Source organism: Melopsittacus undulatus, chromosome 9, assembly GCF_012275295.1.
Source record: "Melopsittacus undulatus isolate bMelUnd1 chromosome 9, bMelUnd1.mat.Z, whole genome shotgun sequence".
In the NCBI taxonomy this organism is placed as follows: domain Eukaryota; kingdom Metazoa; phylum Chordata; class Aves; order Psittaciformes; family Psittaculidae; genus Melopsittacus; species Melopsittacus undulatus.
The window spans coordinates 19359171-19382208 of NC_047535.1; the positions used below are offsets into that span (position 1 = coordinate 19359171).

At 40.3% G+C, this 23038-nt stretch overlaps 3 protein-coding genes across 7 annotated transcripts in view; 2 read left to right on the plus strand and 1 right to left on the minus strand.

The window, feature by feature from the left end:
• Window positions 1-12350, plus strand: part of CCPG1 (cell cycle progression 1) — a 25596-nt gene extending 13246 nt beyond the window's left edge. The window contains exons 6-9 of the mRNA XM_013128240.3: window positions 2187-2441; window positions 5180-5301; window positions 6903-8305; window positions 10262-12350. Coding sequence (XP_012983694.1) covers window positions 2187-2441; window positions 5180-5301; window positions 6903-8305; window positions 10262-10442 — 1961 coding nt within the window. The 3' untranslated portion in view covers window positions 10443-12350. The remainder of the gene's footprint in view (window positions 1-2186; window positions 2442-5179; window positions 5302-6902; window positions 8306-10261) is intronic.
• Window positions 2495-19870, minus strand: PIGB (phosphatidylinositol glycan anchor biosynthesis class B). 4 transcript variants are annotated; one of them, XR_004549976.1, is made up of 13 exons: window positions 19708-19870; window positions 19503-19638; window positions 19252-19369; window positions 18541-18645; window positions 18227-18357; window positions 17470-17610; window positions 17024-17075; window positions 16385-16596; window positions 15083-15147; window positions 12933-13143; window positions 12046-12226; window positions 11260-11498; window positions 2495-3991 (listed from the first exon to the last, which is right to left on the minus strand). XR_004549976.1 is itself a non-coding variant. In XM_034065878.1 (12 exons), exons 1-12 carry the CDS (start codon window positions 19862-19864, stop codon window positions 11367-11369), a joined length of 1593 nt encoding a protein of 530 aa, XP_033921769.1. In that variant the 5' UTR covers window positions 19865-19870; the 3' UTR covers window positions 11004-11366. The 4 variants fall into 4 exon arrangements, 3 of the variants coding, with proteins under 3 accessions (XP_033921769.1, XP_033921767.1, XP_033921768.1); XM_034065878.1 differs by lacking the exon at window positions 2495-3991 and having other exon boundaries at window positions 11004-11498; window positions 16433-16596; XM_034065876.1 differs by lacking the exon at window positions 2495-3991 and having other exon boundaries at window positions 11004-11498.
• Window positions 19871-19879: 9 nt separating this feature from the next.
• RAB27A (RAB27A, member RAS oncogene family) overlaps window positions 19880-23038 on the plus strand; it is a 39172-nt gene continuing 36013 nt past the window's right edge. Inside the window, exons 1-2 of one of the 2 annotated variants that reach the window (XM_034065879.1) lie at window positions 19880-19947; window positions 22622-22755. The gene's annotated coding sequence lies outside the window, so the exon portion shown is untranslated. Of the gene's footprint in view, window positions 19948-21597; window positions 22027-22621; window positions 22756-23038 lie in introns of those variants that run through there. The other variant, XM_031046173.2, reaches the window with a different exon arrangement.

Sequence of the window (23038 nt, forward strand, 5' to 3'; positions counted from 1 at the left end):
TCAGACTGTTAGAATCATATCATAGCATCAGCTAGCTTGGAAAAGACCTTTAAGATCATGAAGTCCAACCTTTACCCCAAAACTGCCAAGTCACCACTAAACTATGTCACTAAGGGCCTCATCTGTACATGTGTTTTGAATACTTTAAGGTCAGTGATTCCACCACTGCCCTGTGCAGCCTGTTCCAATACCTGACCACCCTGTTGGTGAAGAAATTTTTCCAAATATCCAGTCTAAATCTCCCCTGGTGCAGCTTGAGGCTATTACCTCTTGTCCCATCACTTGCTACTTGGGAAAAGAGACCAGCCACCTCCTTTCTCCATCCTCCTTTCAGGCAGTTATAGAGAGTGATAAGGTCCCCCCTGAGCCTTCTCTAGGCTAAACAACCCTGGTTCCCTCAGCCATTCCTTATCAAGACTTTTGCTCCAGATCCTTCCCCAGCTTGTCCTTCTCTGGACCTGCTATAGCACCTCAATGTCTCTCTTGTAGTGAGGGGCTCAGAACTGAACACAGGATCTGAGGTGCAGCCTCACCAGTGCCAGGTAAACAGGAATGATTGCTTCCTTGGCCCGGCTGGGCACACTATTGCTGATACAGGCCAGGGTGCCGCTGGCCTTCTTGGTTGCCTGGGCACAAGCTGGTTCATGTTCAGCTCTGTCAGCACTCACAGGTCCTTTTCCATAAGCAGCTTTGCAGCCACTCTTCCTGAAGCCTGTAGCATTGCAAGGGGTAATTGCAGCCCAGATACAGGACCCAGCACTTTGCCTAGTTGAACCTCATACCACTGGGCACAGCCCATGGATCCAGCCTGTCTGGCTTTGCAGAGCCTTCCTATCCTTCAGCAGATCAACACTCCCAGTCGACTTGGTGTCATCTGCAAATTTACTGAGGGTGCATTTGATCCCCTTGTCCAGATCATCAATAAATACGTTAAACAACACTGGCACTAACACTGAGCCCTGAAGGACACCACTAGTGACCGGTCGCCATTTATCATGACTCTTTGGGCTCTGCCATCCGGCCAGTTTTTAACCTAGCAAAGAACACACCTATGCCCAGGCCCTGAGCAGCCAGTTTCTCCCGGAGAATGCTGTAGGAGACAGTGTCAAATGCTTTACTGAAGTCCGAATAGACAATGTCCACAGCCTTTCCCTCATTAACCAGGTGGGACACCTTGTTGTAGAAGAACAAGTTGGTCCAGCCCTTCATGAACCTGTACTGACTGGGCCTGATCTCCTGGTTTTCAGACCTCACACGCTGTGTGATGCCATTTAGGATGATCTTCTCCATGACCTTCCCCAGCGCTGAGGTCAGACTGACAGGCTTGAAGTTTTTGGGGTCTTCCCTCCTGCTCTTTTTGTAGAGAGACCCCACACTGGCCAACCTCCAGTCCCCTGGGACCTGCCCACTAGACCAGGACTGGTGATAAATGATGGAGAGTGGCTTGGTGAGCTCCCTCCTTAGGAAGGGACAGACACAGAAGCACCTGGGTGTTTCCTTTCCTGAGCATCAGTAGTTGAAATTGGCTTTTTTGAAAGGTGGGTAAAGATGTTTATAGGTAGTGTATGGTAGATATTAAAAATAAAAAAAATTACATATTTAAATAAATGTGCAATACAAACCTTTGGGTATTTATAACTGCATTAATAGAACTTTAATGGAATTTTGTCTGCAGCTGCACGTAGATCACAGAAGGAATTTTTTTGAGAGAATATACAAAAACCATGTCTATAGCTTCATAGGAGGCTTTCTTTTAGCAAGCCTTTATGGTGCTCTTTCGTTATTAAATAGTTCAGTCGCAGTACCTGTAAGAAAAGGAAATTAGAATTCTTAACCTTTTTACTTCACAAGAATTTGCAGAGACAGTGTACAAGGCAGGATTGTCTAGAAGAAACATTTTCTAATGAGTGAATGGTACAGTATGGGGAAGCACCACTCAGGTTTTTGCTCATGATTTCTTGATTTTTATCATTTCCTTTGAAAAAATGAATCTTTAACTGTGGACATCAAGCATTCCTTGCATAATATCCAGCACAAAATATTGCATTGACAATTTTTGTTTTATTAATGTTTTCTACGATAAATTCCAAATAGATGTTGCATAAATATGATGGATTTTGGTACTCAGATTGATTTTTAAAGCAACAATTAATGCATTTTGAAGAATGTTTTGTGGTGGTTTTCAGTTTTTTCATCTCAGGCCAGCAATGATGAATCAAGTAGTGATGAACCGAGCAATCAGTCCAGTTCCACAGTACGAAAACGTCGGGCTAAGAAGAGGCTGATCCCCAGCTCCGAGAGTGACGGGGGGTCACCTGCTGAACCAGAGTCTGAGCCTCCCGGGGAAGAGCAGCACAAACGGCAGTTCAGTAGTGGCCTTAACAGATGCATCATACTGGCTTTGGTGATTGCAATCAGCATGGGCTTTGGACACTTCTATGGTGAGTTTATAGAAAACAAAATACACAGAATTAACATCTAATGTAAAAAATACCATTTTATTGTGACTCCAGTTTTTCAGTGTTTTCTGTTAACAGTCTAAACCTAAAAAAGAGAAAAAGCAACAGCCAATGTATGGATAATATAGAGAAGCCCTTCAGCAGTGCAACTGTATTTAATATACGCTAATTTAAAATTAATGTAAATAAATTAATTTTGGTTGCCCTTCTAGATGGAAATTCCTTACTGCTCTCATGCTGCAGTGTGTACCCTTAATTTTTCCATCTTTCCTTTTGAAATAAATTTGGGGTAGTGCTTTACCATTCGTAACAGCATTCAGAGTTACTTCAGGCTTCTGCCCCATATGTACTCATTGGTAAATGTACCATAAAAAGCAAGGCGTATTTTTTACGAGAGTCCGTAGTATCACTATTCTTCTCTCTCTGTTGAAGAAAAATGTGCTGTAGTTGTCTTTGCAATTCTGGAGTAGTTTAGGGAATGCTGGAGAGCAGCAATTTTTCTGTGTTCAGTGCATTGCCTAAAGTTAAGCATTACACAGATTGTACATGCATCTTAGAAGATCTGTATTCTACTACATAGATTTAGGTCTGGAACAAGTTCTGTTGTTTTGTTAAATGTAGTAACAATGATAAAAATTTTAGAGGGCATTTATTTTCAACAGTAATTTTTCCTAAGTAGATTTAGTTTTATATGGAAGTGTGCCTTCCTAGGATTTGTGAGTCAGTTTGAAACTGGGAATATGATTCTAATTGCATTTGATTATGGCTAATTGTTAAGGGTCTAAATTTTGACATTTGAGATTTATACTAATTTTCACTTGGCACTTTTTTTTCTTAGGTAAACCTGAAGGTAAGTCATGAGTGGATGCTGTGTTTGCATTCAGATTTACTTTATAAATAGTGTGTATATGTACACATACATCCATGTATGTATGCATACTTATATTGGAAAAATAAATAAATCAAGTCTTAGGAATTACAAGTATATGCAGGATTGTAGGAATGACTGTGCCAGTCATGTAAAATACTACGTAGCAGCTGCAGCTAGTAGCTGATGTAAACACTAATGTCTATTGACATGCTAGAAGCAGAAGTAAATGGAAAAGCTAATAAAGTTAGGAAGCCCTTGCCAGAAAAATTTCTTCCTGTGGACAATAAGATATTTATTTTTTTATATAACCAAGATCTGAAAAAGGGAATATTGCTGTATTGCTGGGGATTTGGATAGATTACTTACAAAACCTAAAGAGTACTGTGACTTGGAGTACCAGCTGGGAACACAAACCAATTAGTGAGGGATGGTACCTCATTACATACATTTTCAGTGTCTTTGATACTCTTTCTGTGTTGCCTGATGTTTTTTTGCTTTAATGTCGTACTGTATCTACCAGTTATGATTATTGATAAGTAGAGAAACAGTTTCAAGTGTTTTTCTGTAATTCAGGCTCCTGTTAACATGAACTCTTTACACTAAAGGATTCTTCAGATGCAGTCTTCAGGTTCTTAGGATCTGTGGAATTCTTCAGCGGTATCTATGAAACATAAATACAGAAATCAAATTTACTGTTGGTATACTCAAATTCACTTACACAAGGATCTGTGCTTACAGAGTTTATTAGGGCTCTGTAAACTTGAAACAATCAGTGCTTCAAAAACATTGCTTTCCCTTAGCTGAACCAAGGTTCAGCTCATTTAGTAGAGCATTGTCTATTTTTAAGTTCATACTTTGACAATACATTAAATAGAAATTTAGAGCACAAAATATTCCTTGGCGTAATAGTAATTACAGAATTTCTTCTGCTTAATAATACACCCCCTCACACTTCCCCCCCCCCCCCTTTAAATGCAGAAATAGAACTCTGCATATGCTGCGCTGGTTTTGAAAGAAATCCCTAAAACTTGCTGTTGCCATCTGCTGTAGGGTCAATTCAAGAGAATCTTTAAAGCAAAGAAACAAACTGTATCAGTGTTAAAAACTGATAGGTAAAAATTACTAGTAAATAAGTTTTACTTGATGGAAAAAATTGGTGGCTAGTACAATGAAGAGATCTTTTCCAAAAAAACAGTGTGTCTCAGCCTCTATCTGACAGCTGAAAAATAAGATATTTACTTACTCTTTAGCCTTCACGCATTACAAGAATAACAAAACAGGGCCTGCAAATACTTCTTGCCTTGTAAGCAGTGTGTAATAACTGTGTTTCTGCATGGACATTTAAATACTGTGCTAGTATCTTCTCATTCATGCAATTTAACAGTAAATGTTGTAGTTCTGAAGTGGATAATGCATGGGCTAATTGTCTCCCTTTTATCCTGGTTGGCTTGCATGTTACTAAAAAATGACAGAATAAGTTGCATGTATCCTTTCCTACAATAACTTCTGCTGTGTTGCATCTAACTTATTTCTATGTAGTGTTCCAAAATTCCTTCATTTGCTGTCATCAAAGAAAAGACAGTGTAATAGTGAAATTTTGGGGTCTGTTTGAGAAATTCTTTATCTCTGGGAGAAACAGAATCAATATGTAACAATCTGATAACAATCTGGGTTTATAGTCCTTATTTTGTTGCAGCTAAACAGTTGCTAGTAAGTACTGGGCAGAAATTGCAAAGTAAGAATGCTTTTGAATTTGCAGAGGAAATTAAGATGAAGTTTGGGTTCAGCGGTTTCTTTTAACTGCTTAATGCAAATCAGACTATCAAGAAAAGGTTTTTTATCTTTGTAGGTACAATACAGGTCCAGAAACGTCAGCAGCTGGTGACAAAGACACGTGAATTAAAAGATATGAAAGAGGACCTTTACCAGTGCCAACAAGAGCGAGGAGATAAAGGGTATCATAAATTGGGGGTAGGTATGAGTTTAATTGAAAGCTACTGTGTTATTCTGTCATGTCTGTATCTTACACTAAATGAAATTTGTCATACAAATCCATTACATATTTTTCTATAGCAAGTTCTTTCTGACAATGTAATTTTCCTTTCCCCTCAATTCTTAACAAAGATTTTTTTATTTTTTCAAATTTGTTGTTGGAATGTGTTTAAACATACTGGGTTTATGTGTATAGTCTGGGAACTATTCAGACACAGAGGTTGTCTCTTTTCTTATGCCATAATGCCAGGTTGTCATTAATGAAGACAGTTGAAGTAGAACAGGCTGGTAAAAAACTATTACAAGTTTATAATTCGCTTTTTAATTACCCAGAGAGAAGATCAGGGAGTGCTCTGTGTGTGTGTGTGTGTATGCGTTTTGAGTGTTTTTTCATTTATGTTGTTGATAGCAGCATCCATATATAATTTAGTTTAGTTTGAGAGTTTGTCAAGGATGTCGAAGAGTCTGGGGAGATTCTTTTGAGTTATGATACTATTACATGAACACCTATCTTCAACAACAAATTTGATTTAAAATCAGTTCCTGAATTTCTGTCCCAACTGCTCAATGCTCTTGCTTCTGCTAATATAATTTGGATTGTAATCTGTAAATCAGTTTGCTGAACATAAATCAACAAAAATCAAACAGGCACATTTTCATTTCCTTTTAGGATGTTACAGTTCATGTACCTAGTTTACTCTCCTTTACCTAGTTAAATCAATACAAGCGAGGGATGATGACCTCTGGTTAGAAGGGGAAGCCTCTCACATGGTCTTTGTTGCCAAGAAAGTGTTTGTGTGCATATCCAAGATAAACAAACTAGCTTTGGTTTTGCATCTTGCTTCAACATACGTCACTGCATCCAAAATGACGAGTAAACTCTGCCTGGGCCAGCTTAGTGTCATGGTTTAAACCAACCAGAATTCAGCACCATGCAGCCGTTTGCTCACATCCCCATCCAGGCAGGATGGCGAGGAGAAAATCAAAGGAATGTAAACCCCACGGGTTGAGATAAGAACAGTCCAATAACGAAATAATAATACAAAACTACTGCTACTAATAATAATAATGATAAGGGAAATAACAAGGGGAGAGAATATAAAACTGTAAGGGGAAAAGAAAACAACAGTGAACACAAGTTATGCATAGTACAATTGCTCACCACCTGCTGACTGATGCCCAGCCTGACACTGGAGCAGTTATCCGCCCTTCCCTCAGTTTATATACTGGGCATGATGTGCTGTGATACGGAATATCCCTTTGGCTAGTTTGGGTCAGGTGTCCTGTCTGCTTCCTCCCAGCTTCTTGTACCCCCTTCTCAATGGCAGACCATGAGACTGAAAAGTCCTTGATCAGTGTAAGCGTTACTGTAAGCAACAGTAACACTTGTGTTATCAGCTTGGTGTGTTATCAGCATTGTTCTCAGGCTAAAGCCAAAACACAGCACTGCACCAGCTACTAGGAAGGAGAAAAATAACTGTTACAGCTGAAACCAGGACACTTGGTCTTTCATCTTTCTAGCTGAAATTGTAACAATTCTAATTGTAGTATTTTTGCTTGTTTCTTTTTGCTTGTATTAGTCACTCAAGGGAGATTTTGCCACATGCTTGTCCTCTCCTGAGGTGGAGAAGAAATCCTTTGAATCTCAAAAAAAAAGTCTTGCTGCAGAAAATCAGCACTTAAGAGAATCTCTAGAGAAGGAAGAAAAAGCTTTGGCCTCTCTTCAGGAAGAATTAAGGAAGCTAAGACAACAAATTAGAAACTTAGAAGATAAAGGTACTAGCACTGAATCTATTGTAATGGAAAATCAAAAACTAAGGGAACATTTAGAAGAGGAAAAGCAAAGAAACCACAACTTTCTTAGGCAAAAGGAAACACTGTTTGCAGAGGCACAGATGTTAAGGAGAGAACTGGACAAAGAACGCCATGTTACAGAAGCTCTAAAAAAAGAACTGGAACAGTTAAGTTCTCGTCAAACACCTGACAATGCTAATGAAGATGATGATACATTAAGAGAAAATCAAGAAATAGAAGCTCTGCGAGGACGACTAGCAGAACTAGAAAAAAAACTAAACTTTGAGCAGCAACGCTCTGACTTGTGGGAGAAGCTGTATGTTGAAGCCAAAGACCAAACTGAGAAACAAGAAATGTATGAAAAGGGACAAAAGAAGGGTGCTAAGGGGCAAAGTAAGACTAAGAAGAAATCAAAAGAATCATTTTTTGGTTCAGTTAAGGAAACTTTTGATGCTATGAAAAATTCCACTAAAGAGTTTGTAAGACACCATAAAGAAAAGATTAAGCAGGCTAAAGAAGCAGTGAAAGAAAACCTGAAAAAATTCTCTGATTCTGTCAAGTCTACATTCAGACACTTCAAAGATACCACAAAAAACATCTTTGATGAAAAGGAGAAGTCAAGTGATAGAAGACACGAGGCAAACAAGAAAGCTCGAACTTTTTATCGAGAACATACCTCTCATGAGAATCCGAAGCACATGCATTACAGGGGACCTAACATGGCAAAAGAATTCAGAGATAGAAGAAAACATCAGTTTACAACATTTGAAAGAGATACAGATTCACAGATATGTCTCAATGATCCTTTGTGCAATAGAAAACAACAGTTTGGCCTAAAGGGCTGCTCCGGTATTTTTGAATGTGCTCGTCAAGAATTCATTAGTCTCTTTAACAGAGTATCAGATCCTATCAGGGTGGATGAATTTAATCGGCTAATGAAAAAGTATTTGCAACAAGTACATAACTTCCATCACTGGAGAGAACTAGAAAATTTTATCGATAAGTTTTTTCATAATGGGGTATTTATACATGACCAGATGCTCTTCACTGATTTTGTTAATGATGTCAAGGATTACCTGGAAGATATGAAGGAATACCAAAATAATAATGAAAAAGTTTTTGAGGATTTGGACAAATACATCTACAAATACTACTTTCATTATGATAATTCACCCCAGTATGGACCCAGGTTTGTTTCCATGTTTCCTGAACTTGTTAACACAATTAAGTAGTCTTCATAAAGTCAGCTACTGTCCCTTTTCTAATAGGCAGTCTTCTGGTGTGTATGTATCTTGTAGCTTGCGTGTGTGTGCGCATACATACACATGCTAGAAGACTTTCTGAGGGGCTCAGTAGAAATACTAGATTGTGTTGTATTAAGTGGATCTGTAGTACCTTATAAATCTTGTGTGTGGGATGTTAGTCTGGGAGGCACTACAAATTCACTGTATGCAACACAAACTAGTGTTTCTGTTGAAGTTTCCAGAAAACCTTGTAACTGCAAGTGGGATTACATCAGATTGAACAGCTATGTTTGTCTGTCTGAGGGACTGAATAACTATCTCAGAAGAAGCATTAACTAGGACTTCCTTGTTGTCTTTCATTGAATGACAAGGTTTTGGGATATATTTGAGTAGTCTCGAAGTCCCGTTCTGGCAGGGATGTTCCTTGCTGGCTTTTGAGGAATTTCACTACTCTGTTACAGCTTACTGTAATACTGAGTCTGTGTGCTCAGAGCAGAGCTATTCAAACGGTAGGCTTTAGTTCAGATTCTGAACCTAACTAAATTTTGTTCAGACTTGCTTACAAAGGTCCTTGCCATGAATTGGTTCCTACATTACTTTGCCATATTTAATGGTATTCTCAGGGCTTCTACAGAGCAGTTGTGATGTGCTGCCTGGCTGGCCCAATGGAGCTAGATGTAGTAGACTCTTTCTACTGCATCGACTTTGGTGAAAGAAAATTAAGCCTTAATATATTGTGTGGAACTTGCTCTTTCTGGAACACCTGTGTGTTTTATGTGGCTTTTAATATCATTGCTATTACAAAATTGGCTATATAGTCTCTTGTGCTACTGTTTATTCTGATCAGGTAACTAATGTATAATACATAAGAAGTTGTCCTTGTAGACATAATAGGACTTCTCCCTGTGCTGGCATTCAGTGCAAAGCGTATTTAGATCAAAGCGCAGCTCCTGAGTCAGGTTTCTCTTCTGGACTTACTATTTCATGTGTTTATTGCAGTATAAAATGAACATTTAACCACTTTGGGGTTACTAAGTGATTGTCAGGTAGTACTTTCTCTTGTTAAAAGTTCAACCATGAGGATGATGCTCCTATTATCAGCTACCAAGTATCCTTTTTAATATGCAGCTTTGGCAAACATATGTTGTAAGTTTTGTTTTTATTTTTAGTCTGAATACTTCTATTTAATCACTAAAATGAAGTTCATTTTTAATTAATACTTAAATTTTGAGCATTTTAATTCAGTTTGCAGAAAAACAGAACTTATTAATTTCCTGATAGCATTATACAGATATTTATGTGATACTGAGGATTAAAATAGTCTTAATCTAGCTTAGCAGAAGGCTAGGGATGCTGGTCACATGGTAACAGCATGTAGTATAATTGCACTGTTTAAATCAAAAACTGCAACAGTGAGCATCAGTATTTTGTCAGTGCCCCCTCTCTATAAATGTAGTTATTGTACATGAAAACCCCTGAAGTGCCCGCGGTGCACAAAGCCTGCTTCCCTGAGGGTTTGAGAAGTTTCTCATTATAGAGCAGAATAGGATAGAGCAACTGAAAAACAGATTGAGACCTTACTCAAGCATCACAGAAGGGGTAATCAAACATCTGCTTACCTGGCTTTAGTCTAAAAAGAACTTCGGGTAAGCAGCTGCAGAGCATTTTTCTTTCAAGAAAGGATTTATTTTAAATGTACTACCTTATTGATAATTTCAGGAAACAAATACCACCCCCATTATTGCTTACAAGAGAAAGGACTACTTTGATACTAATTTTAGGGGTTTTTCAGTCATACTCGGCATGTTAAAAGCTGTTCTTGACAATGTAACTGTGTTTCAAAATGCTTTTAGAGATGCTTTTTGTAAAAGTGGTAATAAGCTTTTGTTTACTCCTTGCAGTCGACCTAAAAGGCCTTCTTATACACAAACTGAAAATTCCAGGCATGAAAAACAAGCTCAGAAGTACCACCACCATAATAAAAGAGAAGGTAAATGGCAAAAACATGGTCGCACTAATGGAAGACACATGGCAAATCTTGAAATAGAATTGGGGCAATTACCCTTTGATCCCAAATACTGAGTAATTTATGGTAAAAATGAAATTAGAATTCACATCCTCTCCAGAAACTAATTGTTTTCAACAAAGCAGCAAGATGCAAGTTCTTTTCTCTAAATAATTTGATTTTTACACATTTTTGTTAAAAGGCTGAAGTCAAGCTTTCCAGTTTGCATATTCTGTACTGTTGCTTTAACTGTTCTTTGGAAGCGATAGTTGGGTGCCAGCAGTATTGTTCCAGAAGTCAGTCATGCAGTGACTTGTGTGTGAAAAATATGCTTAATTGCATTCCATTAGTGTAGTTCAAGCTTGATCATGCATAATGTACCAATAATTAACTCCAGTGTTTGATATACTAACTTCATCTCATCCTTCAAAAAATAGGTCTTCATTATGGCTACATTATGGTAATGTATTTGTTAGTGTTTTGTAATCTTACACTTGCTTCTTGTCTTTGAGGGGGTGGGTGTTCAAGAGCCTGTTGAATTGTGAAGAATTTGCTGTGCTGCGTCCTAATCAGCTTGCTGATTTAAGCACTTGAAATGTCTTGCCTATCTGCATATTGTAGAACAAAATAAAGAGACATTGTGGGTAGAAGTGTTTATTTATAAAACAACCTAGCATAGCTGTACAGTGCTATAAAAATGGTCCAGTCTTGTCTAATTTTTTTATTGCTTAAATAGTCATATGGTAACTTTGGTCTTCCTAATGTTTTCCAGTGTTATAACATAGGTCAGTAGCCCCACCCTGCCACACTACTACTGTAGTTGCCTTCAGGAACATGTGTATGTGTTTCCTGACAGGCAATGGCTGCCTGATCAGACCTCCCCATTTGACTTACCCGGTTTCAGACTCCCTATGCTCTCCGTTCTGAAGTACAACATCTTCTAAGCATAGTACTGCTACACAAAATTGATCTCATTTGGTCTTAAGTCTAGAAACTGATCTTCAGGTGTGATTCATTTCAGTATTTTTCCTGTAGATGTAAATGTGGCTTCCAATACGTCCTTGAGGAATGTGAGTGTGAAAGACAGTGGCTGTTTTCTCATAGCCCCTTAAAGCTAGAAATGATGATATTTCCTGTAAATGAACATACATTGGTTTCCAGTCAGAAAACACAGCTGGAAGCATCAGAATAGTGTTCCAGACTCCTCTGAAATTATCAATTCAACTGTCCCCTGGAAGTTTTATCCTTTATTTTAAGAAAGACTGCTAGAAAAAGAGGTACCAATCCTGACTGATCCTATCCAGTGTGGAAATTTAGACACCACTGAAGTGAGGGGAAAAGGTAGTCTAACTGCAGGCATTTTTGCTTGCCACTGTTGCTTACTTAAAAGTGCATGGTTCTGAGAACAGACTGCACATTTGGTTTAATATGGCTTTGAGAAGAATTCTGTAAAACGTTACTTTATGGCATCTAGACATAGCACAGAGGAGACTGCATACATGAATGTGAAGTATATGTATTGCTGGAATGGTATCTGTATTACAGACTAGGTGGTTTAGTTTTAATTTAAGCTGTTATAAAAAGTTGTGGACAGCAATTTCCAAAAAACTATAACTCCTCCCTAGTTTATTTTGTATCTTGACCTTAAAACTAGTTTGTTTGATTTTGCAGTTACCATACCTGTTCTAGCACACTGAAGAAGATCAAGTGACTGGGTAATAACGTATCATTGTAAAACTCCTTATTAAGCCAACCAAGTGGATCAGAGTAAAATACATCTGCTTCATCAATATAGCTCTCATTTCCAGTTAAGTCTGGGGGACACTGAAGGAATCTCATTTTTAGAGGACAGTGAACATGACTAGAGAGACAAACAAAACAAACACTTCAGGATAAACTGATCAATATCTAAGATTTGAAGTGATTCATCACTTAAAGATACCTCAGTCAAAGCTAAAATCAAATACTTAGTTTTTTTTTTTTTTTTACCCCAGAGTCCCATTTTCTTTCCTCTATATTTCATGTGAAAGCTGTTGTGACTGTGTTATTAGAAGTTCACAGAAAGCAGATTTATCTTAATAAAAATACCATCTGCGTAACATCAGTTTATTGAAAAAGTACTTTTCCATACCAACTTCACTGTATCTGCTTTAATATTTGTTTACTTGCCAAGATCTATTACAAACTTTTTGGAATAATGACCTTGGACATTGCATGTTGTAATTACATTACTTTCTAGCAGCAGAAGTTAAAATTAACAGATTGATTGTAAAAATTACTCTTTAGCTTTGCTACAGATAAATGAAGCAGTATTAATTACTTTCAGAAGTCATAAGACTAACTGTATATCCTCATACAAAGCTATTTTACAAAAGCTGAAAAAAAGCTTAGATATTAAATTTTATTCTATGGTATAAGCATTTGGCCTATTTCCCCTATTCATTCTGTATTGGCTGTATGAAAAATTAAAACTTCCTGTATAGGTCTATCCTTAGGAAAAAAACCCACCTTAATTTCTGCTTAAATGTATGGATTTTAATACAGTAAACTGTTAACTATTTTAATACCTGTAAAATGGAGTAGAGTGGCACGGCATCATGAAGAAGACAAAAGCTTGGGACTGGTAAGAGTTATTACAGAGTTGCTGTATGTGGCTCATAACATCAAGAGGGCCTCGCTGGTGAATCAAGCCTGTGTACAGAGCTGGGACTAAGTTTGATAAAAGCAGGAAACTTGCTGCAGATTTCTTCCATGCTTTCAAGTGTTTCAATGAATATCCTATAGAAACATTTGAGAAGGTTTTAGAAAGAAAGAAATACAGTTCCACACCATATTTTTGAAAGTACCATAACTTGTTAGAAAACCGTTACTTGATTGGTAACAAAGTACCTTGCTTATAAGTGATATAAGTGTTCTTGGTCTTTGCTCTTTGAATGGGAATTCAAAGGTTAGACTTTGCCTTTATTAACTATTGGATTTAACAGTGTAAATGTTAAGCCTATACTTGTTTTTTGAAGTACAGAAGTATGATTTCAAAGCCAGTGCTTTGTCTCTTTAGAGCTTAAATTGCTTATGGGGAAAAATAGTCCATTCAGTAGTTTGGATGAATGATACGTGTTGACTTATTGATGTGTTCTGATTCACTCCTGTCCAAGTAGAGCCAGAATAAATGGCAACTACATGTGCTTTGGTATGGCTGTGGTGGTCTTCCTTTCCAACATGCTGAAAGCTACAGCATTTTCTTATTGTTACTTGTTTTTAGGCTACTATCCTTGGAAAAGCTTACTCCTCTATCTTTTCCCATCTCTCATCCCTGCCCTTTCCTCCCCACTTTTCTTGAAAGAGCCAACAACAGGGTGAGACATTTCTTCTGGTGGGAAATAGCTGTATAAACCTGTTTCTCACAACCACAACTTAGATGAATCTGGCACAGAAGGCAGCTTCATGTTGCAGCCAGTGTGGAAACACTCATCAAGTCATGTGCTTGTCAGTATTAGGAGATAAAAATATTTTATGCAGCCTAGCCCCGTGACCACCTTTACTGAATCACAAAAACAAGTTAGAATAGGCCTGTTTCAAAGGCAGTAACAAGTAAGTTAAGTTAGTCTTAAGCTGGTCTGTTCTGACAAATTGCAGATCTTAATCTCAGATGAAAACAAAGTCCCCTAATTAGTCTGTGGTTTAAGCTCAAGTGGAAATATATTATAGGCATTTGTTTTACTACTTCTGTGAAACACTCTTAATTTATCTTTAATTGTGCTTGGAAAAGACTTCAATTCATGTGGGTTTTTTTTTTCTGCTTTTATTTATAATGTTTTGAGCAGTTTAAAGACAGCTTTATAACCACTGAGTTACTAGAAATAACCTTAGTTATTTTTTTTACTTTACTACAGGATCCAAATGTAATTATCTCTTGAGAAATTGTGCAGATCAGTCCCTTATAGACATGAAAGTTGAGGGATATTAACAAACAATAGTGGTCTGGTTGGAATTTTTCTGCATGTGAGGTAGAACTGATTCATCTCAAATCTGCTCTTGAACTAAGCCAAGACATACTACATACCTGATCTCATCAGAGAGAATTATTCAAATAAGATTTACTTTTGTTTAGGCTAGCCAAACAGGTTAAAGAAAACTACACATTTCATTGGTTCATCTGTTTTGAAACTACAGCAATGCAGCTTCATGTTTCAAAAGTTTTAATCTTTCCTTTGTAACTTTTCAGCATACTAGACCTTATGTCTTTTCCTATAGGTACACTACCGAGTACCTAGTTTTCTTAAATATAAAAAAACTTCCTAGCACCACCTACTAACACATCTGGATCTATCAATGATAATTTTAAGTTTTGAATACTTAGTTTTAATCAATATTCAAAGGATTTGTTGAGCATATTTGAGAGAACTGAGTGGAAAAATACTACAGAGGAGACAAGGAACAAAATTTACTGCAAGGGTGTCATTGCTAAAAAGTTAGAAATCACTGAGGCAATTTTTGTATTGTTTTGCAGGAGGTACTATTATCCATGCTAAGGATTCTGCATCTGTGCTTCTGTCACACTGTTCCTAATTTTTTTTTTAACTTTTCCTAGCTGTAAGAAAAGGTTGTGTTAGTTTTAAGAATCCTTTGCCAAATACTTATATTGACTATTAATGGTCTCTCTTCAGGTAAAAATTATATACAGGGAAGGTTGCAATATATTTGAAACTATGCTTACCACAAAAAAATATGCAAAATGGCAGTACTGGGTAGATGAACCTGAATTCTTTGTGGCTCAGCATGCTGTAATAAAACATATAACACTACAGCGAGAAAGTTGCATGCATCAGTTCTGTTGACAAAATGTGGTTTTTAGAGCATGGAGGGCTTGAGGAAAAAGCACCTGCATGTACTAAAGTTTTTGGCATGGCAGCAGCTTAGAGTAAAAATCCAAATTGTCACTTTTTAAGAACATAATGAGTACATTAAGTTAAATTGTTACTTTAAACCAAGCACTAATAAAACTACCTGGCTACTACTCTACCAATTATGTGGGCTGAATCTATGACTGCAAGATGCAACTTAGGTAGTACTTCACCAATTTGCTGTCTAATAAAACACAATAAAAAGTGTGAATGAGAAGCTAAGATTCAAGTACACATTTATATCTAACAAAGAAACATTCAGCTCTGCTAATACAACTTGACACAATTTCCCAAGCCAATTTAGGAGATACTTTTGGGGATTACTGCAAGACTCATGTCAGGTAACAGAACAGATTCTTGTAAGACTGAGGGAGTAAAAAAGATTTAAATCCAATAGAGCTACACCCAGTTCTGAGTCAGACAGTAAGAACAGATGGCATTTGCAGCCTTTATACTGTTGTGCTATATTCTGCTAATATGTAATCTAATATCATTTATCACTTTGTATTATTTGGTATTTATTAATATGCTGTATCTTTTCTTGTCTTGTGTCTCTCATTTAATTCAGATGCTTAGAAACAGTTTACCTTTTCTCTAGTTCTCACCTTAAAATGAGACATACAGTCAGTCCTATGACAGATTTTAGCAGCTGTGTGTAGACTTGTGAATAGAGTAAGTTTTAGAGGCCTAAGAACACCTCATCTTACTGGGGAAGTATTAAAGAACCAAATGCAACAGTATGTTTGTTAACAGGCATCTAGTAAATATAGTTTTCTAACTGGTTCTATTATTGCTTAAACACCTATTAAGTAATTGGTTGGTTGGGTTTGTTAGGGTTTGGGGTTTTTTGCCCCCTTTTCCATTGAATTTAATGCAGAATTACTTGATTCTGTAAGGGTCTAATCAATTCTAAAAATGCATGCTTTGTAGCAATACAAGAAATAAGATTACATAAAATTCTAGACACTATTGAATAACTGGCTGCATTTCTTGGAGTGTTTGAATAGTTCAAAGTTTTGTATCACTTAACCTGAATACCATGCTTTGTTCTAGAGGTGACATTAGCTTTGAAAAGAACACAACCAGCGAAAGTAGTTAGATTTAGGAGAAATTACCTGTACACCAACACTGTCCAAATCACTGCCATTAAAAAGATGCGATACCTTTTTGGTGCCAGCACACAGCCATGAATAAAAAAAGGCAGATGGGTACCCAAGATGACTGGTAGTCCCTGAGTGAAGTACCAGTGCCAAGGATGAGATCCATAAAACGTTCCAAAATTTTGCAGCACGTTGAATTTCAAGAAGTTCAGCTGAACCAGTACCCACTGGGAGATTTGGGGGAAGGGGAGAAGTTAAATACAAATCCAGAATGAAAACCAGCAGCTAAATTGAATTATGCAGTTATCACTGGCCTTAAATGATACAGGATTTTCATTCATACTTGTTTTCCACCAGGACTCATCACACAGATTTCCTACATTTAGCAATTAAATACAGGCATGTGTAAGTTTTGTAATCTGTTGGTAACTGTTGATTTATTAAGCTGAGCATTTACCAGTTTTAAGTAAGAGTCCATCATTTAAAATAACTGAATAGTCGGTGTTTAAGGAGGTTTATGGCTTAAGGTGTATTTAGAGATGATAGGCCAAATATTCACAGAAGTAACAAGTTAAGAGAAGTGTGAAACATCTGCCTGTGTTAAAATGCTAAAACCCAGCCTTCTCCATGTAAATCAAATTTAAAACAACTTACCTCACCAAAAAACACACGGTCAATTATTAAAGAGGCTCCTATTGTGACCAGTCTGCAAAAATGGAAAGTTGGTTGCACTGATATTGGTTGGATTGCTTTTGCATCAGATTCTACTCTTCTCCAAATAGCTGTCAAAACTCCCTGATTCCTAATCCTTTTTGCGATTATCCATACTTGTGGCCACTGGCCATCACCCGGTATCCTTGGCACAATCCCAGATTAAGCTGGAATGGTGTTTGTGGCTTGCCCTCATGAAATCTCTTCTAGTGCTGTTTTGCAACATATACTTTAATTGAAAGGAAGCGTGCTCCTTCTTTCAGCTTTTGCAAAGGACCCTATTTTTGTCCTTGTTTATTAAATCAGATTTTTTGGGTTGTCTGCCTTTGCAATAGTAAAATTAGTCTTAAAATACAGCTGTGCAGAGTTTAAATTCAGAAAGAACTTACCCTACTGGAATGCATCTGTGTAGGATAAAGTCTGCTTTCCTTTGTTCTTGCAAAAAATGACTGAAGACCAAAGGTATCCACGGGATAACAGCAGTGGGACGAATAACAATTGCAAGTGCTATCAAAGCTAAATATTTGCAGCTAGAATGAGGGAACATAAGAAAAACATACCTTTACCAAAAGACTTGGTCAGTTCTTTTGCAGATAGTGGTATCTCAACAATCATGTCTCTGACCAAAGTTTTTCATGCTGCGGATAACTGATTCTCTCAATGCAAATACTCTTGTATCTTGCAGATACAAGAAAAAACATACTTTTCCTTGAAAGGCTGCCAACTACATAACTGCTTTATTTGCAGTGGATTTCCTAACTAAAAGCACATACTTGCTTAAAATAGATAGCTGGTAAGGAAAGTAATTACCAGGAATTCACCTGTATCTGAATCCAAACAAGCTCTAGCTATCTTTTCCTGAGTTATCACAAATTCAAATCCTTTAAAGTCCAGTTTAAAGTTTCTCATAAAGTAGTAATTTGCACAAGGGAACTGGATAATAGTTATTTTAAATACCAGCCCTGTCATGGCTTCAATTAAGAGGAAATACAACTGCTCTTCCCACCACCCCCCCCCATGATCTAGAGCTCTTGCTACAGGAATCAGGTGATTTTGATTGCCTTATATTTTAAGATAAAAGTTAACATTTTAAAGTGTTATCCCAAGCTAAAAAATTACCAGTACTGTTAGTAGAAGGCTGCTCACCTGCTCCCCATCTTTGAACCTCTTATTGGATAGTAGGAAAGCGCAAAAATGGTAAGAAGAGTTTCCATGGTGTTTGTTAGAGTTCTGGTACAGGAATACCATGTAAACCAGGAACACAGCTGGCAGAAGTACTGAAAAGAATGATGAACAAACTAATGCACAGGGAGAAAAGTTAAATACTGTTGTTTAAATGAAGGTGATAATGCTTGTTCTGGAGATAATGATAAATGACTTACTGTCATTTTGCTGCTGTTCACACTGCAGCAAACAGTGTTTGTTAACATGCATAATTGTTTTTAAAAGCTGAGACTCACCACCCACTTTGCTGTTTCTGCATTTTCAAGGTGTTGCACTAGTGAGTAAAGCTTCACATCAGCAAAAGCTGCCAGCACTGCCTGTGCAAGTCTAGGGATCCAGATCTATGTCAGCAGAGAGAAAGTTTCACTTGCAACAAACCTGTTCGCTTCCAAGTCTGAAGAGAGGGCTACTGAATTAGTGACTGACTGTTCAGACATGAAAATGGTCAATCAGTGAATATTCACTATAGCTTTTTACCATTTTTTTAAATAGTAAGGTCCTTTGGTAAGACTAGCATTTCTGTTAGAACAAGGATACAGTTCAACTGAAAGTGTTTAGAAATTATAAATACAAATTTTTGCCATTTATCTCCAATGTAATCAAAAGGGGCTGTTGTTAGAGAGCGTAGTACAAATATGTATTATTAAACACTTCAGAAAACTGAACCATTGAGCAGTTATGATGCAGTGACAAACAGTATCAGTATGAAATTCAGGGAGAGTGATGGAGACCAGGAATAATGCTCTGCAGTCACAGGCATGAGTGCTGTGATGGGAGGTCTATGAAAGCGTTGTTTACTCATGCGAAATGCTTCTGTGAGGTCTGCGTGCTCAGACATCTCTAACTGCGAGATTCAAGGCTTTATATTTTACCTCGAAAATGATAAACGCACACTGAATTTTAAATGCAATACTTTTAAATTTAATTTTAGTAGCAGATGCACTCACCAGTAGCTGAACATCATCCTGAGCCAGCAGCTGCAAAGCTTTGTAGATGCCTGCAAAGATAAGTGGGTACGAGTAGCTCCTTAAGCCATGTGCCCATTCCCAAGTAAGGTGGCCATAATTATTAATGTTAAGGATAAACACGAACAACTACAGTTAAGCTTTTTTCGAGCAGCTCTATTCTCAGACCTGCCCCGGTGGAGGCATCTGCTTCTGTGCCTAAGAGCTGCGGGGTCCCGAGCGGAGAAGGATATTTGAAGACCATGCGATGCGCAACCTCCAGCGCCTGCCAGTACTCGTCCGGAACGAAGCTGGTCTGCACAAGGAAGCAGTTGAGCGCCCGTAGCGCCACCGCGAGAGCCAGCAGCCGCGCCGGCCCGCCCGCAGCGCCTGCAAGGGGAAAGGCTGTCAGTCTCCGGTCCCGCTGGGGTCACCACTCCTCCGCCCCGCCCCGCTCACCTGCTCCTGCCTGCCCGGCGGCTGCGCTGGGATCGCTGTACAACACTGACCGCCGCCTGCGGAGCCGCACTGCTTCCTTCCGCCGTGCCCGATCCAGCAGCCCACCAACAGCAGCCATGGGAGGGGCGGGGCTGCGGCAGCGGCGCATGCGGCGCATGCACCGCCTCCGCGCCGCCGTCACTTCCTTCCGGTCACTCTAGCGAACGGGAGGTCTCCGCTCTGTGGTCTCCCTGCCTTCAGGTGAGGGGCGCCGGCCTGGCACGGCGCTGCTTGGGGCCGTGGACCGAAGCGCTACCGGGCCGAGGCTCGCCGCACTCCCTGCCTCGCTTCCCGCCGCTGTCCCCCCTCGCCTGACCCCGCCTGGGGGCGAAGGGCTCGGAGAGGCGTCTCGCGCGTGTCTGGGTGCCGGTGCCGCAGCGCCGCCTGGCGGCATGTGGGGCCGGCTGCCGCTGCCGCAGGTGGCGCTGGCCGTGGCGCTCGGCGTGGTCAGCGGGCTCTATATCTACCGGCCCATGTTCCAGCCGCCCGGGCCGGAGCAGCCCCCTGACGGCACTGCGGGGTCGCCAGCGGTCGCCGCGCCGGAGAAGAGACCCTGAGGGACTTGTGTGAGCCGTGCAGCTGCTCCCCGGTACCGCCTCCAGCGCAGGCCCGCGCCTCCCGCTGAAGGAAATGGCGCCCACGCCCCCCAGCAGTGTTCGTCTCCTGCAGGGGAGCGGCCCTGCTGCGGCGGGCGGCTTCCTCCCGGCTCGGACCCGCTCTGAGGCCATCCGCCCTTTGAACGTGTCGCTGCGTACGTGTGCGTTTGGTACCAGCCTATAGGGACGTGAATGTAGAAATACATATAAATTTCTGAGTGTTCAAAGGTATGTCTTCACGTCTAAGTTTAAATAACCACTGGGGAACTGGAAAAAGAAATTAGTTGTTGTACAGTTACACTTCACGGGGTTCTGGGATTGCCTCTGATCTGATCCTCCAAATGATTTATTTCCTTGTCACAGTTTCAGTTCTTATTACTTCATCTCCTTTGGGAATGCAGTTGTGACTGAAGAGGGAACTGCACCCAGCTTTGGTGTCTTCAGCTGGTACCTCTATTACACACATGTACACCCACGTACCACACACATATCTTTCATTTCTGACAGAATGAGGTTAGGGTGGCTGTTTTGTAGCTAAGGTTGCCTGAAAGGTTGCTCCTGAAGAGGTGCTTCAGCGTGTAGCTCAGTAGGACAGTGTTCATCTTGCAATAGGTTTGTATCAGTCTGACAACAGAATCTGAAGCTCAGACTACTGAGATCAGTAGATACGAGAAATCTTTACAAACTGCAGATCTTGGGAGGGACTTAGATTATGATTTTTAACACAGAATCTTGTTATGGGCACCATGAGGTAAGAAATCATTTCCCTGGATGTGTTTTCCTTTAAAGCCAGGAACAATGTGAGAGCTGTAGGCAGACTTCACAGAAGCTGGGGTGAGAGGGCAGCAGAAGGTGGACTGGGAGGTACAGTTTAGTGTGTGATAGATCTTGTTTGGACACAAGGAAATGTCACAAGTCCGTGATGAATGGAAACACACAACTACAGTGGTGACTCCAGCAGCTTCCTCTCTTTACCAGACCAGTACATACTGAGAAGGCTGTTTTAAAGAAGGTTTAACTAAAGTCCAGGAGGCACTTTCTTTGTAACCGTAATTGCCGGATGGCAGTTGATTTTGAAAAGTCTCAACAAACAAGATGTCCGAACTGCTGCAGACAGAAAGGGCTATTGATGCAGACAGGGTTATTGCTGCAGCCGAGCGGCAGGCTGTGCTTGCCGGGTTCTGGAGGCTGCCGGATGTAAAGTGTGTTAATGGAGTCGCGGAAGCGCTTTCCTCTTCCGAGGGCAGGCAGCCAGCAGGTGGCAGGAAGAACTCGCTGGATCCACGGCGGTGGACGGGAGCCTGGCAGCTCGCGTTTTCCCTTCTAAACCTGCTTTTCCTCTCCTGAGTTTCTATTAGCGGCGTTTGACCTTTCAGAAGAGCGGGGGGAGTGCGGCTGGCGAGCAGCCTGCTTAACGTAAACCGGCCTTGGCGCAAGGCAAGCGGGGTGCAGCGCCGTCCTTGCCGCTCAGAGGTGCTCTCGGTCCGGTTCCTTGGGGCGGAGGGGCCGGGCCAGGCCGGGGTGGTGCTGCCGGTGCTGCCCGCGGCCGAGAGGGGCCGTGCTAGCCCTGAGCCTCACGGGAAGTGATGTTGCCTTGACGGAAAAGACACGCTTGCAGCTCCAAAAAGGGCAGGTGCTGTGGGACGCGGTGCTACACAGCCCCGGTGCCCGGGCAGGAGATCAGGTAGGAGGGCGGCGAGCCGAGCGTGGGGTCTCGCCGCCCAGTCATCCTCCGAGGGAGCCGCTGCGGGGGGCGCGGGTTGGGGGTGCCTTCAGAGAAACATCGCTGCGAGACGAGATAATAATGTCGGGATAAGTGGGTTGGGAAAGGGGGTTTCCCGGGGCTGCAGGGCGTGAGGAGCGAGACGGTGTCCCAGGGTCTGGCGGCAGTGGGACCCTAGCGGCGTGGGGGTTGGAACAGTGTGCCCTCGTCCGTGACATTAGGGGAAGAAGCCTTAAGCCTCGCCTGTCTGCTGCCCGTGCGAGGGCTTAACTTAGCAACTGCTGCCATGAGCACGGGTGCACTAAGAACTCCTCTGAGGCCTCCGCAGGTAGCAGCTGTGGCACCTGCAAGTTTCCCACGGCTCGAGACGTGCATTTCTGCTGTAAAAAAGTGTATAGCACGTCTGATTTAACAACCAACAAGGCCTTATAAAAAGCTAAATTGCTGAGGGAGCTGTGCAAGTGTATTTTATGTGTTTAGCCAGAGCATAAAGCTTGTATTTGAGTGTCAACAGATCTGTTGCTTCTTTCTGAACACTGCATGTTTTGTCTGACAGAGTCTGCTTGCTGAGAGGGTTCAGGACGTCTCTTCAGCCTGAGTTGCAGTGCTTGGGATAAAGTAACGCTTTGATGATCTTGGATCTAAAGAAAGCTAAATCCACCAGAAATACGTATTGTTTCTTCTAGCCCTGTAAGTAACTAGATTATATTAATATGTAAGTTGTATTTTTAATGGTGTTAGCAAAGCATGAAGGACCACCCAGCTTCAGCTTTTATCTCTCCTTAGAGATGCATCAGATGTATTTTGAGCTTTCTGATCCTATGATTCCTCAAACACTTTCCCTGATGATTAGTGCTTATGAGTTTTCATCAGGATAACACATAGACGCATGTTTGGATTTGGGAGTTTTGCTAGGTGTTACTGACAAGCTGATTTTTCTCTAAGAGTTTTTACTGAAACTCTACAAAATGTT